The following is an 18,362-nucleotide window of genomic DNA, read 5'->3' as shown; positions in this document are numbered from 1 at the left end:
TTTTCAAACACAGCCGGTGGAGGTTTCCAGATGACGGAGCAAAACCGTACCAGAGCCGTTCAACAATGGACATGCATCCAGTGGAATTATAGAATCAGTCAAACCACATTGGTCCATATCTGGTCACTACTTTACACATCTCTCGTAGGCTGATGATCTCCACAGTTTTCTGGGGTGTGTAGGTACTAACATATAGCCACATGCATCCACGATGCTCAGACCACTTACATACATCAGTTGATGCTATATCCTCTTGCCACGTTTCATGTCATGTACTTCTGAACTGCATTTGACTGGAAATGCTTGTCAGAAGTATAAAATTGTACTGGACTAGCCAAAGAAGGTGTGTCTCAAGTAGCAGCTATGTGATATCTCTCTAATTTATGTTACAGTCCTGTTGTAAGGTGCCGCAAATTAGCCTCTAAGAAAGTCTGATAAGGGTCGAACATGTAGTAAATAAAGATGATTTTTTGTTTTATATTGTGGTACAGTTCTGCTGTAATGTGTTGCAAATTAACCTCAAAGAAAGTCTCATGAGGGTCTAACACGAAGGAAATAAAGATGTTTCTTATTTTATTGTGCGGTACTGTTCTGTTGTAATGTGTGACAATTTATCCTCTGAGAAAGTTTAATAAGGGTCTACCAGGTAGGAAATAAAGATGTTTTTTAAGTTTATTTTGCTGTCCCGTTCTGTTGTAATGTGTTGCAATCACCTCTCAGAAGGTCTATTAAGGTGCTAAAAGCAGAAAATAAAATTCTTGGCAGCTTCCATAGCCTAACCTTACTGATTTATAATATATCCCTCAATCAAACAGACAGTGCAAAGAAAAAATGGATCAGAAGCCATATTGATTCACCAAATGTCTTAGTGTGGTCTAGATCAATCTCAAATGAAATCAATTTCAATCCCTGCCCGACTCTTGCTTATACCCCATTGGGTGGTGCTTAAGATTAAAAAATGCTGCAAGTCAATAAAAGAGGTTGACAGCAATAACACTGACTGGGCTCAGGAAAGGGATGAACAGGACGAAAGTCATGTGGGGATTTTTATATATTAGATTGCTCTCGCTCATGTATTTCATGTTGTTGTATTCCTACTTCTCTTCTGCTGTGTCCTCCCCTCTTTATTCCTCATCCTGCCAGTTACAGGGACAGTTTCATCTAAATGGGATACACAAAGCTGGAGATGTGGTTCTAGGTGGGATATTTGAGATCCACTTCTTTTCTCTCTTTCCTGACCTGTCTTTTACTTCAGAGCCACAACAGCCTACCTGCCATGGGTGAGTTTGTCAGGAAAACATTAGAAAATAGAAGCTGTGGAAAACCTGTCACATTTGTAGAAAGCATTTCTGCAAATTGAATATTACTCTGGAAGAATGAGATTCAGCATTAATGCTATTTTAAACAATTTACTTACTTTCACAGTATTAATTAAGTATTTTAATAACTGTTAATATTCTACTGGATTGGTTTTCAAAAGCTGTAGTTGTCAGACACTGTCATTTATTTTTGAATTGCAAAAAGTTGTATTGTTTTTTGTTAGTTTTTTAATTTTAGGGTTCAGGACTGCCATGACTATGACCTTTGCAATTGATGAGATCAACAGAAACTCCAACCTGCTACCTAATGTGACTCTGGGATACAGTCTTTATGATAACTGCTACAAACTACAGATAGGATTTCGTGCAGCAATGTCACTCATCAGTGGTCAAGAGGAGCAGTTTATACTGGATGAGACCTGTGTAGGAACCCCTCCAGTCATAGGGATTGTGGGTGATTCTTTTTCTACAAGTTCTATTGCCATCGCCTATGTCACAGGTTCTTACAGAGTACCAATGGTAAGTTCCTCACATTCCAGTCTAATAATTGTTGTTGATCATTTTGGCTTTATGTCCAGATAATGTCAATTCTAAAAATGTAGTCTTTAACTTTAAAAAGTCAAAAGAGCTGGTAAAGGCCTTGAATATTTTCAGAATATACAGTATGTGTCTTTCACAGGTGAGTTATTTTGCCACATGTTCCTGTCTGAGTGACCGACAGAAGTTTCCATCTTTCTTTAGGACGATCCCAAGTGATGCTTTCCAGGTGACCATCTAACGCCACAATGAAGATGCATAACAGTTAAACATTCACAAGAAAGAACATCTCTACACTGCAACGGCAATTAGATTCTTTAAAATGCAATAATCAAATGTCATCCAATGTGAAACATTTTTAGCAAGAGTTGGAAATAATCATTCTTCAGAAAAAAACGTCCCTTCAATGCAAAAACAAACCAAAAAAACTTTGAAAAGGCAATATTTAAACATGATTTATTGTGAAACCTGTATTGCATGTTTTCCAATAAATGTTTAATGTTTTCTGTCTGTGCACTAACCAGTTCACTCTTTACTCTCTTAGGTCCGTGCTATGATTCAGATTCTGAACCACTTTGGCTGGACTTGGGCAGGTCTGCTGGTCAGTGATGATGACTATGGACTCCACGCTGCTCGATCCTTCCAATCTGACTTTGTTCAGTCTGGTGCAGGTTGTCTGGCCTACGTTGAGATCTTACCCTGGGAAAATGACCGAGCTGAACTAAGGAGGATTGTGGATGTGATGAAGAAATCCACAGCTCGTGTGGTCATTGGGTTTGCACATGAGAGTTACATGATTAACCTCATGGAAGAGGTTGGGCTTGAAATATAACATAATTATAACTGAATGTGGTTATGGATCTTAATGTTTTATTCATCAAACTGAAAGAGTTAAGTAAAAGTAATACATTGGGCTATAGAAATAGATTTCATTAAATTAGATTTACTAGTCGAAGGTGCTTTTAGCAGGAATTGTGTACTCACCAATTCCACTTAACAGTTATGATGATATGCAACACTTTGCTCATAGTGTGTAAACCTGTAAACTTATATATTTTATATGATGCACAGGTGCTGAGGCAGAATGTGACAGGTCTGCAGTGGATTGCAAGTGAATCCTGGATAGCAGTTACTGTATTTCAGACCCCCCATCTCATGCCGTACCTGGCTGGCATACTAGGCATCGCCATCCGTCGAGGAGAAATACCAGGGCTCAGGGAATTCCTGCTACAAATACGTCCTGACCTACACCACAACAACAGCTATGGAAATAACATAGTGAGAGTTTAACCCCCTTCCAATCTGATGACAAATTGCTGGAATAATGCAGTGTTTTATATTTCTGTTAACATGTTTAACTGTTAACACGTTTTAAATGCATTTCAGGTGAAACTATTTTGGGAATTCACATTCCAATGTAGATTTGCACCACCTCCAGCAGGTTGGGTGGAGGATGGGGGAGCATTATGCACTGGACAGGAAAATCTAGAGGATGTAGAGACTGAGTTGTTGGAAGTTTCCAATCTCAGGCCAGAGTATAATGTGTATAAGGCTGTGTATGCTCTGGCCTATGCCCTTGATGACATGCTGCAGTGTGAGCCAGGGAGAGGGCCTTTCAGTGGGCACAGCTGTGGCAGTTTGCAAAGACTGGAGCCATGGCAGGTGTGATATCACTTTACACTCCGCCTGTTTGTATGACTTAATCATGTGCTTTAGTATTTCCTGAGGTGTATAGGGTAAAGGATTAAATCCAGAGATATGAAATCACTAATCACAAGTTCCTCACATAGTTGAAAACATTTTCCTCACCAGCATTATCAGATTAGGGATAACAATATCTTGTCACGATGTATAGAAAAATGTTTGTAAGTATCATATGAAGTTTTTATTATTGAATACCAGGTACCGCTGTGTTCATATGTTGACATGAAATTATTTTATTAAATCTGTCTTCTTTGGCTTTCCTCTCACCCTTATTCTGATATTCATAGCTCCTGCATTATTTGCAAAAGGTCAACTTCACTACATCATTTGGTGATCAAGTTTCATTTGATGAGAATGGTGATGCCTTACCAATATATGATATCATGAACTGGCTGCAGCTCCCTGATGGAACAACAAAACTGCAGAATGTGGGTGAGGTCAAGAGGTCGGCCTTCAAAGGTGAAGAACTCACAATTGATGAAGATAAAATCTTCTGGAACTTTGAATCCAAAAAGGTTACTTCTGATTTTTCAGACACCTCATGGATAACTCATGAAAGCACTGTAAAGTAGTGTAAAATGACGGACCCATATTTTTCTTCTTATAGCCACCGCGGTCAGTGTGCAGTGAAAGCTGTCCTCCAGGTACCCGTATGGCCAGAAAGAAAGGGAAACCTGTGTGCTGTTTTGACTGCATCCCTTGTTCTGAGGGAAAGATCAGCAATGAGACCGGTTGGTATTTAGTGTTAAACATTGTAGTGTGGAAATATAAATATATCTCATATCTGTCCCTTTCTTTATAGACTCCATGGAGTGCACCAGTTGTACAGGGGACTTCTGGTCCAGCCCCCAGCGTGACCACTGTGTTCCTAAGAAAACAGAGTTTCTGTCCTTCCATGAGCCTCTGGGTATCTGCTTGACAGCTGGCTCATTACTTGGCACATCTATCTGTGCTATCGTCCTGGGGATCTTCACCTATCATCGAAGCACACCTATGGTCCGTGCCAACAATTCAGAACTGAGTTTCCAGTTACTGCTGTCCCTTAAGTTATGTTTCCTTTGCTCACTGCTGTTTATTGGTCGTCCCAGACTGTGGACATGCCAGCTGAGACATGCAGCATTTGGGATCAGCTTTGTGCTTTGTGTCTCATGTATTTTGGTTAAAACCATGGTGGTTCTGGCTGTGTTCAAGGCCTCCAAGCCAGGAGGAGGAGCCAGCCTGAAGTGGTTTGGTGTGTTGCAGCAGAGAGGGGTAGTTATTGTTCTCACTTCTATGCAGGCAGCAATCTGCACTGCTTGGATTGTATCTGCCTCACCAACTCCTCAGAAAAACACTCAATACTACAATGATAAGATTGTTTATGAGTGTGCAGTTGGGTCCACAGTTGGTTTTGCAGTGTTACTGGGCTATATTGGCTTTCTGTCTATCCTCAGCATTCTGATTGCATTTATAGCAAGGAATCTTCCAGATACTTTCAATGAGGCCAAACTCATCACTTTCAGCATGCTGATCTTCTGTGCTGTGTGGGTGGCCTTTGTCCCTGCTTATATCAGCTCACCAGGCAAATATGCAGATGCAGTGGAGGTGTTTGCCATCCTGGCCTCCAGTTTTGGTCTCTTGCTGGCACTCTTTGGACCCAAATGTTACATAATCCTGCTGAGACCAGAGATGAACACAAGGAAAGCAATCATGGGTCGGGGAATCCAAACATAATAACTGCACTTGTTTTCAAGAGACAGAATGAATAACTTTTCTGTATACAATATAAAATATGTCAACTTTACTTATTTTAACATCATTATGGAAGTTCGCTTACATCCCGTATGTAATGTATCTCATGTATCTAACTTATAAGACTTTGCCCAGGAGAAAAATGAAACAAATATGAAATGTCTTATGGCTTAAGTTATGCTAAAGAATCTCCTATTATCATGTATGGATTTTCATTTAAATTACTTGATAGCCCTTCTTGGACTGTGCAGTACACATTGAAGAAGACAGAAGCCTCAACATTGAGGTGTACAGAAAATGTACACACACATATCAGTACTTGCTGTTCGACTCTCATCACTCACTGGGTCACAAGCTGGGGGTCATCAGAACCCTAAACCATTGGGCTGAGACCGTGCCCACTAAGTCAGAGGGGAAGGAGAAGGAACACGAGCACATCAGGGGAGCACTTAAAACCTGTGGCTACCCAAACTGGACCTTTGTCAAAACCGCTAAAAGATCCAGAGCAGACAGAGAGGAGGAGACGAGAAAACGTAACAACATTGTCATTCCCTATGTGGCAGGAACATCTGAGAAACTCAGGAGGATCGTTAATAAACATCATATCCCGGTTCACTTTAAACCTAACAACACACTGAGGCATAAACGGAGTAATGTAGTTTATAGTGTTCAATACAGCCAGGAATGCACAGATTTGTACATTGGGGAGTCAAGACAACCTCTCCATAAACAAATGGCACAACACAGGAGGGCCAACTCCTCAGGTCAAGACTCTGCTGTCCACTTACATCTGAAGGAGAAAAATCTTTCCTTTGAGGACAACAGTGTAAACATCTTGGCCAGAGAAGACAGGTGGTTTGAAAAAGAAGTAAAGGAATCCATTTTTGTCAAACTGGAACAACCATCTTTGAACAGAGGAGGTGGCTTAACTCCACAATTCTACTGGATGCATGTCTGTTTACGGACCTCTGGTACGGTCTTGCTCCGTTGTCCGGCAACCCCCACCGGCTGTGTTTCGAGTCCGGCACTGCACAGCACTGCCAGATAGCTGGAGTTGTGGGACCGAGGAGTTCCCGCGATAATTACATAATCACGCGCGTCTGCAGTTCGTATGTGTTATTATCACAACAACAATAAGTGTTCCCAATGAAGGATTAGAAGAAGTGCTTGGATTTGTCTCTTTATTTCCAACGCAGCCGATAGGGCTTTCCGGATGACGGACGATGGAGCAAAACCGCACCGGAGCCGTTCCGCAATGGACATGCATCCAGTGGAATTATAGAGTCAGTCAAACCACATTGGTCCATATCTGGTCACTACTTTACACATCTCTTGTAGGCTGATGTTCTCCACAGTTTTGTGGAGTGTGTAGGTACTAACATATAGCCACATGCATCCACGATGCTCAGACCACTTATACACATCAGTTGATGCTATATCCTCTTGCCACATTTCATGTCACGTACTCCTGACAAGCATTTCAAGTCAAATGCAGTTCAGAAGAATAAAATTGTACTGGACTAGCCAAAGAAGGTGTGTCTCAAGTAGCAGCTATGTGATATCTCTCTAATTTATGTTACAGTCCTGTTGTAAGGTGCCGCAAATTAGCCTCTAAGAAAGTCTAATAACGGTTGAACATGTAGAAAATAAAGATGATTTTTTGTTTTATATTGTGGTACAGTTTTGCTGTAATGTGTTGCAAATTAACCTCAAAGAAAGGCTCATAAGGGTCTAACAGGAAGGAAACAAAGATGTTTCTTATTTTATTTTGCGGTACTGTTCTGTTGTAATGTGTGACAATGTATCCTCTGAGAAAGTTTAATAAGGGTCTACCAGGTAGGAAATAAAGATTTTTTTGTGTTTGTTTATTTTTCTGTCCCGTTCTGTTGTAATGTGTTGCAATCACCTCTCAGAAGGTCTATTAAGGTGCTAAAAGCAGAAAATAAAATTATTGGCAGCTTCCATAGCCTAACCTTACTGATTTATAATATAGCCCTCAATCAAACAGACAGTGCAAAGAAAAAATGGATCAGAAGCCATATTGATTCACCAAATGTCTTAGTGTGGTCTTGATCAATCTCAAATGAAATCAATTTCAATCCCTGCCCGACTCTTGCTTATACCCCATTGGGTGGTGCTTAAGATTAAACAATGCTGCAAGTCAATAAAAGAGGTTGACAGCAATAAAACTGACTGGGCTCAGGAAAGGGATGAACAGGACGAAAGTCATGTGGGGATTTTTATATATTAGATTGCTCTCGCTCATGTATTTCATGTTGTTGTATTCCTACTTCTCTTCTGCTGTGTCCTCCCCTCTTTATTCCTCATCCTGCCAGTTACAGGGACAGTTTCATCTAAATGGGATACACAAAGCTGGAGATGTGGTTCTAGGTGGGATATTTGAGATCAACTTCTTTTCTTTCTTTCCTGACCTGTCTTTTACCTCAGAGCCACAACAGCCTACTTGCTATGGGTGAGTTTATCAGGAAAACATTAGAAAATAGAAGCTGTGGAAAACCAGTCAAATTTGTAGAAAGCATTTCTGCAGATTGAATATTACTCTGGAACAATGAGATTCAGCATTAAAGCTATTTTAAACAATTTACTTATTTTCACTGTATTAATTAAGTATTTTAATAACTGTTACTATTCTACTGGATTGATTTTCAAAAGCTGCAGTTTTCAGACAATGTAATTTATTTATGAATTGCAAAAAGTTGTATTGTTTTTTGTTAGTTTTTACATTCCAGGGTTCAGGGCTGCCATGACTATGACCTTTGCAATTGATGAGATCAACAGAAACTCCAACCTGCTACCTAATGTGACTCTGGGATACAGTCTTTTTGATAACTGCTACAAACTACAGATAGGATTTCGTGCAGCAATGTCACTCATTAGTGGTCAAGAGGAGCAGTTTATACTAGATGAGAGCTGTGTAGGAACCCCTCCAGTCATAGGGATTGTGGGTGATTCTTTTTCTACAAGTTCTATTGCCATCGCCTATGTCACAGGTTCTTACAGAGTACCAATGGTAAGTTCCTCACATTCCAGTCTAATAATTGTTGTTGATAATTTTGACTTTATGTCAAGTTTAATGTCAATTCTAAAAATGTGGTCTTTAACTTTAAAAAGTCAAAAGAGCTGGTAAAGGCCTTGAATGTTTTCAGGATGTACAGTATGTGTCTTTCACAGGTGAGTTATTTTGCCACATGTTCCTGTCTGAGTGACCGGCAGAAGTTTCCATCTTTCTTTAGGACAATCCCAAGTGATGCTTTCCAGGTGACCATCTGTAGCCACAATGAAAATGCATAACAGCATTTGCAGTTAAACATTCACAAGAAAGAACGTCTCTACACTGCAACGGCAATTAGATTATTTAAAATGCAATAATCAAATGTCATCCAATGTGAAACATTTTTAGCAAGAGTTACAAAAAATGATATATCAAAAAAACGTCCCTTTAACGCAAGAAAAAAAGAAATATCTTTGAAAGGGCAATATTTAAACATGATTTATTGTGAAACCTGTTTTGCATGTTTTCCAGTATTTTTGTTTTTCTGAAACCAGTTCACTCTTTACTCTCTTAGGTCCGTGCCATGATTCAGATTCTGAACCACTTTGGCTGGACTTGGGCAGGTCTGCTGGTCAGTGACGATGACTATGGACTCAACGCTGCTCGATCCTTCCAATCTGACTTTGTTCGGTCTGGTGCAGGTTGTCTGGCCTACTTTGAGATCTTACCCTGGGAAAATGACCGAGCTGAACTTAGGAGGATTGTGGATGTGATGAAGAAATCCACAGCTCGTGTGGTCATTGGGTTTGCACATGAGAGCAACATGATTGACGTCATGGAAGAGGTTGGGCTTGAAATTTAACTTAATTATAACTGAATGTAGGTATGGATCTTAATGTTTTATTCATCAAACAGAGAGTTTAAGTTACAATAATGCATTGGGCTACAGAAATAGATTTAATTAAATTAAATGTACTAGTTGAAGATGCTTTTAGCAGGGATTGTGTACTCACCAATTCCACTGAACTCCAGTTATGATTTTATGCAACACTTTGCTCATAGTTTGTAAACCTGTAGACCTATATATTTTATATGATGCACAGGCTCTGAGGCAGAATGTGACAGGTCTGCAGTGGATTGCAAGTGAATCCTGGACAGCAGTTACTATATTTCAGTACCCCCATCTCATGCCATACCTGGCTGGCATACTAGGCATCGCCATCCGTCGAGGAGAAATACCAGGGCTCAGGGAATTCCTGCTACAAATACGTCCGGACCTACACCACAACAACAGCTATGGAAATAACGTAGTGAGAGTTTAACCCTCCCAATTTGATGACAAATTGCAGGAATAGTACAGTGTTTTATATTTCTGTTAACATGTTTAACTGTTAACACGTTTTAAATGCATTTCAGGTGAAACTGTTTTGGGAATATACCTTTCAATGTAGATTTGCACCACCTCCAGCAGGTTGGGTGGAGGATGGGGGAGCATTATGCACTGGACAGGAAAATCTAGAGGATGTAGAGACTGAGTTGTTGGACATTTCCAATCTCAGGCCAGAGTATAATGTGTACAAGGCTGTGTATGCTCTGGCCTATGCCCTTGATGACATGCTGCAGTGTGAGCCAGGGAGAGGGCCTTTCAGTGGGCACAGCTGTGGCAGTTTGCAAAGACTGGAGCCATGGCAGGTGTGATATCACTTTACACTCCACCTGTTTGTATGACTTAATCATGTGCTTTAGTATTTCCTGAGGTGTATAGGGTAAAGGATTAAATCCAGAGATATGAAATCACTAATCACAAGTTCCTCACATAGTTGAAGACATTTTCCCCACCAGTATTATCAGGTTAGGGATAACAATATCTTGTCACAAGGTATAGAAAAAAAGTTTTTATTATTGAATACCAGGTACCGCTGTGTTCATATGTCACCATGAAACTCTTTTTTTTAAAATCTGTCTTCTTTGGCTTTCCTCTCACCCTTATTCTGATATTCATAGCTTCTGCATTATTTGCAAAAGGTCAACTTCACCACATCATTTGGTGATCAAGTTTCATTTGATGAGAATGGTGATGCCTTACCAATATATGATATCATAAATAGGCTGCAGCTCCCTGATGGAACAACAAAACTGCAGAATGTGGGTGAGGTCAAGAGGTCGGCCTTCAAAGGTGAAGAACTCACAATTGATGAAGATAAAATCTTCTGGAACTTTGAATCTAAAAAGGTTATATCTGTTTTTTCAGACACCTCATGGATAACTCATGAAAGTACTGTAAAGTAGTGTATAATGACAGACTCCTATTTCTCTCCTTATAGCCACCCCGCTCAGTGTGCAGTGAAAGCTGTCCTCCAGGTACCCGCATGGCCAGTAAGAAAGGAGAACCTGTGTGCTGTTTTGACTGCATCCCTTGTTCTGAGGGAAAGATCAGCAATGAGACTGGTTAGTATTTAGTGTTAAACATTGTAGTGTTGAAATATAAATATATCTCATGTCGGTTCCTTTTTTCATAGACTCCATGGAGTGCACCAGTTGTCCTGGGGACTTCTGGTCCAGTCCCCAGCGTGACCACTGTGTTCCTAAGAAAACAGAGTTTCTGTCCTTCCATGAGCCTCTGGGTATCTGCTTGACAGCTGGCTCATTGCTTGGCACATCTATATGTGCTATCGTCCTGGGGATCTTCACCTATCATCGAAGCACACCTATGGTACGTGCCAACAATTCAGAACTGAGTTTTCAGTTACTGCTGTCCCTTAAGTTATGTTTCCTTTGTTCACTGCTGTTTATTGGTCGTCCCAGACTGTGGACATGCCAGCTGAGACATGCAGCATTTGGGATCAGCTTTGTGCTTTGTGTCTCGTGTATTTTGGTTAAAACCATGGTGGTTCTGGCTGTGTTCAAGGCCTCCAAGCCAGGAGGAGGAGCCAGCCTGAAGTGGTTTGGTGTTTTGCAGCAGAGGGGAACAGTTATTGTTCTCACTTCTATGCAGGCAGCAATCTGCACTGCCTGGATTGTATCTGCCTCACCAACTCCTCATAAAAACACTCAATACAACAACGATAAGATTGTTTATGAGTGTGCAGTTGGGTCCACAGTAGGCTTTGCAGTGTTACTGGGCTATATTGGCTTTCTGTCTATCCTCAGCATTCTGATTGCATTTATAGCAAGAAATCTTCCAGATACTTTCAATGAGGCCAAACTCATCACTTTCAGCATGCTGATCTTCTGTGCTGTGTGGGTGGCCTTTGTCCCTGCTTATATCAGCTCACCAGGCAAATATGCAGATGCAGTGGAGGTGTTTGCCATCCTGGCCTCCAGTTTTGGTCTCTTGCTGGCACTCTTTGGACCCAAATGTTACATAATCCTGCTGAGACCAGAGATGAACACAAGGAAAGCAATCATGGGTCGGGGAATCCAAACATAATAACTGCACTTGTTTGCAAGAGACAGAATGAATACCTTTTCTGTATACAATATAAAATATGTCAACTTTACTTATTTTTACATCATTATTGAAGTTCGCTTACATCCCGTAGGTAATGTATGTCATGTATGTAACGTATAGGACTTTGCCCAGGAGAAAAATGAAACGAATATGAAGTGTCTTACTGCTTAAGTTATGCTAAAGCATCTGCTATTATCATGGATGGATTTTGATTTAAATTAGTTGATAGCCCTTCTTGGAGTGTGCAGTAGACATTGGAGAAGACAGAAGCCTCAACATTGAGGTGTACAGAAAATGTACACACACAGATTAGTACTTGCTGTTCGACTCTCATCACTCACTGGGTCACAAGCTGGGGGTCATCAGAACCATAAACCATTGGGCTGAGACCGTGCCCACTAAGTCAGAGGGGAAGGAGAAGGAACACGAGCACATCAGGGGAGCATTTAAAACCTGTGGCTACCCAAACTGGACCTTTGTCAAAACCGCTAAAAGATCCAGAGCAGACAGAGAGGAGGAGACGAGAAAACGTAACAACATTGTCATTCCCTATGTCGCAGGAACAACTGAGAAACTCAGGAGGATCTTTAATAAACATCATATCCCGGTTCACTTTAAACCTACCAACACACTGAGGCAGAGACTTGTCCATCCTAAGGACAAAACACCCAGGCATAAACAGAGTAATGTAGTTTATGCTGTTCAATGCAGGCAGGAATGCACAGATTTGTAAATTGGGGAGACAAGACAACTTCTTCATAAGCAAATGGCGCAACACAGGATGGCCAACTCCTCAGGTCAAGACTCTGCTGTCCACTTACATCTGAAGGAGAAAAATCGTTCCTTTGAGGACAACAATGTAAACATCTTGGCCAGAGAAGACAGGTGGTTTGAAAAAGGAGTAAAGGAATCCATCTATGTCAAACTGGAACAACCATCTTTGAACAGAGGAGGTGGCCTAACTCCACAATTCTACTGGATGCATGTCTGTTTGCGGACCTCTGGTACGGTCTTGCTCCGTTGTCCGGCAACCCCCACCGGCTGTGTTTCGAGTCCGGCACTGCACAGCACTGCCGGACAGCTGGAGTTGTGGGACCGAGGAGTTCCCACGATAACTACATAATCACGCGCGTCTGCAGTTCGTATGTGTTATTATCACAACAACAACAAGTGTTCCCAACGAAGGATTAGAAGAAGTGCTTGGATTTGTCTCTTTATTTCCAACGCAGCCGATAGGGCTTTCCGGATGACGGACGATGGAGCAAAACCGCACCGGAGCCGTTCCGCAATGGACATGCATCCAGTGGAATTATAGAGTCAGTCAAACCACATTGGTCCATATCTGGTCACTACTTTACACATCTCTCGTAGGCTGATGTTCTCCACAGTTTTGTGGAGTGTGTAGGTACTAACATATAGCCACATGCATCCACGATGCTCAGACCACTTATACACATCAGTTGATGCTATATCCTCTTGCCACGTTTCATGTCACGTACTTCTGACAAGCATTTCCAGTCAAATGCAGTTCAGAAGAATAAAATTGTACTGGACTAGCCAAAGAAGGTGTGTCTCAAGTAGCAGATATGTGATATCTCTCTAATTTATGTTACAGTCCTGTTGTAAGGTGTCGCAAATTAGCCTCTAAGAAAGTCTAATAATGGTTGAACATGAAGAAAAGAAAGATGACTTTTTTGTTTTATATTGTGGTACAGTTTTGCTGTAATGTGTTGCAAATTAACCTCAAAGAAAGGCTCATAAGGGTCTAACAGGAAGGAAATAAAGATGTTTCTTATTTTATTTTGCGGTACTGTTCTGTTGTAATGTGTGACAATGTATCCTCTGAGAAAGTTTAATAAGGGTCTACCAGGTAGGAAATAAAGATTTTTTTTTTTGATTATTTTGCTGTTCTGTTGTAATAACCTCTATGAAGGTCTATTAAGTTGCTAAAAGCAGTAAATAAAATTATTGGCAGCTTCCATAGCCTAACCTTACTGATTTATAATATAGCCCTCAATCAAACAGACAGTGCAAAGAAAAAATGGATCAGAAGCCATATTGATTCACCAAATGTCTTAGTGTGGTCTTGATCAATCTCAAATGAAATTCATTTTAATCCCTGCCCGACTCTTGCTTATAGCCCATTGGGTGGTGCTTAAGATTAAACAATGCTGCAAGTCAATAAAAGGAGTTGACAGCAATAAAACTGACTGGGCTCAGGAAAGGGATGAACAGGACGAAAGTCATGTGGGGATTTTTATATATTAGATTGCTCTCGCTCATGTATTTCATGTTGTTGTATTCCTACTTTTCTTCTGCTGTGTCCTCCCCTCTTTATTCCTCGTCCTGCCAGTTACAGGGACAGTTTCATCTAAATGGGATACACAAAGCTGGAGATGTGGTTCTAGGTGGGATATTTGACATCCACTTCTTTTCTCTCTTTCCTGACCTGTCTTTTACTTCAGAGCCACAACAGCCTACCTGCCATGGGTGAGTTTGTCAGGTAAACATTAGAAAATAGAAGCTGTGGAAAACCAGTCACATTTGTAGAATGCATTTCTGCAAATTGAATATTACTCTGGAAGAATGAGATTCAGCATTAATGCTATTTTAGACAATTTACGTATTTTCACTGTATTAATTATTTTTAATAACTGTTAATATTCTATTGGATTGATTTTCAAAAGCTGCAGTTGTCAGACAATGTAATGTATTTATGAATTGCAATAAGTTGTATTGTTTTTTGTTAGTTTTTACATTCAAGGGTTCAGGGCTGCCATGACTATGACCTTTGCAATTGATGAGATCAACAGAAACTCCAACCTGCTACCTAATGTGACTCTGGGATACAGTCTTTTTGATAACTGCTACAAACTACAGATAGGATTTCGTGCAGCAATGTCACTCATCAGTGGTCAAGAGGAGCAGTTTATACTAGATGAGAGCTGTGCAGGAACCCCTCCAGTCATAGGGATTGTGGGTGATTCTTTTTCTACAAGTTCTATTGCCATCGCCTATGTCACAGGTTCTTACAGAGTACCAATGGTAAGTTCCTCACATTCCAGTCTAATAATTGTTGTTGAACATTTTGACTTTATGTCAAGTTTAGTGTCAATTCTAAAAATGTGGTCTTTAACTTTAAAAAGTCAAAAGAGCTGGTAAAGGCCTTGAATGTTTTCAGGATGTGCAGTATGTGTCTTTCACAGGTGAGTTATTTTGCCACATGTTCCTGTCTGAGTGACCGGCAGAAGTTTCCATCTTTCTTTAGGACAATCCCAAGTGATGCTTTCCAGGTGACCATCTGTAGCCACAATGAAAATGCATAACAGCATTTTCAGTTAAACATTCACAAGAAAGAACGTCTCTACACTGCAACAGCAATTAGATTCTTTAAATGCAATAATCAAATGTCATCCAATGTGAAACATTTTTAGCAAGAGTTGCAAATAATCATTCATCAGAAAAAACGTCCCTTTAACGCAAGAAAAAAAGAAATATCTTTGAAAGGGCAATATTTAAACATGATTTATTGTGAAACCTGTTTTGCATGTTTTCCAGTATTTTTGTTTTTCTGTCTGTGCACTAACCAGTTCACTCTTTACTCTCTTAGGTCCGTGCCATGATTCAGATTCTGAACCACTTTGGCTGGACTTGGGCAGGTCTGCTGGTCAGTGACGATGACTATGGACTCCACGCTGCTCGATCCTTCCAATCTGACTTTGTTCAGTCTGGTGGAGGTTGTCTGGCTTACGTTGAGATCTTACCCTGGGAAAATGACCGAGCTGAACTAAGTAGGATTGTGGATGTGATGAAGAAATCCACAGCTCGTGTGGTCATTGGGTTTGCGCATGGGAGTAACATGATTGACCTCATGGAAGAGGTTGGGCTTGAAATATAACTTAATTATAACTGAATGTGGTTATGGATCTTAATGTTTTATTCATCAAACTGAAAGAGTTAAGTTACAATAATGCATTGGGCTATAGAAATAGATTTCATTTCATTAAATGTACTAGTTGAAGATGCTTTTAGCAGGGATTGTGTACTCACACCAATTCCACTGAATTCCAGTTATGATGATATGCAACACTTTGCTCATAGTGTGTAAACCTGTGAACCTATATATTTGATATGATGCACAGGCTCTGAGGCAGAATGTAACAGGTCTGCAGTGGATTGCAAGTGAATCCTGGACAGCAGTTACTGTATTTCAGACCCCCCATCTCATGCCATACCTGGCTGGCATACTAGGCATCGCCATCCGTCGAGGAGAAATACCAGGGCTCAGGGAATTCCTGCTACAAATACGTCCTGACCTACACCACAACAACAGCTATGGAAATAACATAGTGAGAGTTTAACCCTCCCAATTAGATGACAAATTGCAGGAATAATACAGTGTTTTATATATCTGTTAACATGTTTAACTGTTAACTGTTAACACATTTTAAATGCATTTCAGGTGAAACTGTTTTGGGAATATACATTTCAATGTAGATTTGCACCACCTCCAGCAGGTTGGGTGGAGGATGGGGGAGCATTATGCACTGGACAGGAAAATCTAGAGGATGTAGAGACTGAGTTGTTGGAAGTTTCAAATCTCAGGCCAGAGTATAATGTGTACAAGGCTGTGTATGCTCTGGCCTATGCCCTTGATGACATGCTGCAGTGTGAGCCAGGGAGAGGGCCTTTCAGTGGGCACAGCTGTGGCAGTTTGCAAAGACTGGAGCCATGGCAGGTGTAATATCAACTTTACACTCCACCTGTTTATATGACTTAATCATGTGCTTTAGTATTTCCTGAGGTGTATAGGGTAAAGGATTAAATCCAGAGATATGAAATCACTAATCACAAGTTCCGCACATAGTTGAAGACATTTTCCCCACCAGTATTATCAGGTTAGGGATAACAATATCTTGTCACAAGGTATAGAAAAATGTTTTTAAGTATCATATGAAGTTTTTATTATTGAATACCAGGTACCGTTGTGTTCATATGTTAACATGAAATTATTTTATTAAATCTGTCTTCTTTGGCTTTCCTCTCACCCTTATTCTGATATTCATAGCTTCTGCATTATTTGCAAAAGGTCAACTTCACCACATCATTTGGTGATCAAGTTTCATTTGATGAGAATGGTGATGCCTTACCAATATATGATATCATGAATAGGCTGCAGCTCCCTGATGGAACAACAAAACTGCAGAATGTGGGTGAGGTCAAGAGGTCGGCCTTCAAAGGTGAAGAACTCACAATTGATGAAGATAAAATCTTCTGGAACTTTGAATCCAAAAAGGTTACTTCTGATTTTTCAGACACCTCATGGATAACTCATGAAAGCACTGTAAAGTAGTGTATAATGACAGACTCTTATTTCTCTCCTTATAGCCACCCCGCTCAGTGTGCAGTGAAAGCTGTCCTCCAGGTACCCGCATGGCCAGAAAGAAAGGGGAACCTGTGTGCTGTTTTGACTGCATCCCTTGTTCTGAGGGAAAGATCAGCAATGAGACTGGTTGGTATTTAGTGTTAAACATCGTAGTGTGGAAATATAAATATCTCATATCTGTTTCTTTCTTTATAGACTCCATGGAGTGCACCAGTTGTCCTGGGGACTTCTGGTCCAGTCCCCAGCGTGACCACTGTGTTCCTAAGAAAACAGAGTTTCTGTCCTTCCATGAGCCTCTGGGTATCTGCTTGACAGCTGGCTCATTGCTTGGCACATCTATCTGTGCTATCGTCCTGGGGATCTTCGCCTATCATCTAAGCACACCTATGGTACGCGCCAACAATTCAGAGCTGAGTTTCCAGTTACTGCTGTCCCTTAAGTTATGTTTCCTTTGTTCACTACTGTTTATTGGTCGCCCCAGACTGTGGACATGCCAACTGAGACATGCAGCATTTGGGATCAGCTTTGTGCTTTGTGTCTCATGTATTTTGGTTAAAACCATGGTGGTTCTGGCTGTGTTCAAGGCCTCCAAGCCAGGAGGAGGAGCAAGCCTGAAGTGGTTTGGTGCAATGCAGCAGAGAGGGGTAGTTATTGTTCTCACTTCTATTCAGGCAGCAATCTGCACTGCCTGGATTGTATCTGCCTCACCAACTCCTCAGAAAAACACTCAATACTACAATGATAAGATTGTTTATGAGTGTGCAGTTGGGTCCACAGTTGGTTTTGCAGTGTTACTGGGCTATATTGGCTTTCTGTCTATCCTCAGCATTCTGATTGCATTTATAGCAAGGAATCTTCCAGATAGTTTCAATGAGGCCAAACTCATCACTTTCAGCATGCTGATCTTCTGTGCTGTGTGGGTGGCCTTTGTCCCTGCTTATATCAGCTCACCAGGCAAATATGCAGATGCAGTGGAGGTGTTTGCCATCCTGGCCTCCAGTTTTGGTCTGTTGCTGGCACTCTTTGGACCCAAATGTTACATAATCCTGCTGAGACCAGAGATGAACACAAGGAAAGCAATCATGGGTCGGGAAATCCAAACATAATAACTGCACTTGTTTTCATGAGACAGAATGAATACCTTTTCTGTATACAATAAAAAAATATGTCAACTTTACTTATTTTAACATCATAATAGAAGTTTGCTTACATCCTGTAGGT

At 40.7% G+C, this 18,362-nt stretch overlaps 3 protein-coding genes across 3 annotated transcripts; all 3 read left to right on the top strand.

Annotated features, from left to right (window-relative positions):
* Window positions 1-1,571: 1,571 nt before the first annotated feature.
* LOC311255794 (extracellular calcium-sensing receptor-like) lies at window positions 1,572-5,273 on the top strand (the record flags this gene model as incomplete). The annotated part of the gene is made up of 8 exons (XM_084350444.1): window positions 1,572-1,838; window positions 1,999-2,085; window positions 2,401-2,670; window positions 2,928-3,134; window positions 3,243-3,518; window positions 3,848-4,075; window positions 4,168-4,291; window positions 4,363-5,273. 8 exons carry the CDS (start codon window positions 1,572-1,574, stop codon window positions 5,271-5,273), a joined length of 2,370 nt encoding a protein of 789 aa, XP_084206570.1.
* Window positions 5,274-7,576: 2,303 nt separating this feature from the next.
* Window positions 7,577-11,734, top strand: LOC311255792 (extracellular calcium-sensing receptor-like; the record flags this gene model as incomplete). Its single annotated transcript, XM_084350442.1, has 9 exons — window positions 7,577-7,764; window positions 8,028-8,322; window positions 8,484-8,570; window positions 8,879-9,148; window positions 9,408-9,614; window positions 9,721-9,996; window positions 10,309-10,536; window positions 10,629-10,752; window positions 10,824-11,734. Exons 2-9 carry the CDS (start codon window positions 8,056-8,058, stop codon window positions 11,732-11,734), a joined length of 2,370 nt encoding a protein of 789 aa, XP_084206568.1. The 5' UTR covers window positions 7,577-7,764; window positions 8,028-8,055.
* A 2,368-nt stretch (window positions 11,735-14,102) lies between these two features.
* Window positions 14,103-18,247, top strand: LOC311255791 (extracellular calcium-sensing receptor-like; the record flags this gene model as incomplete). Its single annotated transcript, XM_084350441.1, has 8 exons — window positions 14,103-14,245; window positions 14,506-14,800; window positions 14,962-15,048; window positions 15,366-15,635; window positions 15,898-16,104; window positions 16,218-16,493; window positions 16,824-17,051; window positions 17,144-18,247. The coding sequence occupies exons 2-8, from the start codon at window positions 14,534-14,536 to the stop codon at window positions 18,245-18,247; spliced, it is 2,439 nt and encodes an 812-aa protein (XP_084206567.1). The 5' UTR covers window positions 14,103-14,245; window positions 14,506-14,533.
* Window positions 18,248-18,362: the final 115 nt, after the last annotated feature.

Source organism: Pagrus pagrus (assembly GCF_965226575.1).
Source record: "Pagrus pagrus genome assembly, chromosome: 4".
NCBI lineage: Eukaryota > Metazoa > Chordata > Actinopteri > Spariformes > Sparidae > Pagrus > Pagrus pagrus.
This window is presented reverse-complemented; position numbering and strand designations above follow the sequence as displayed.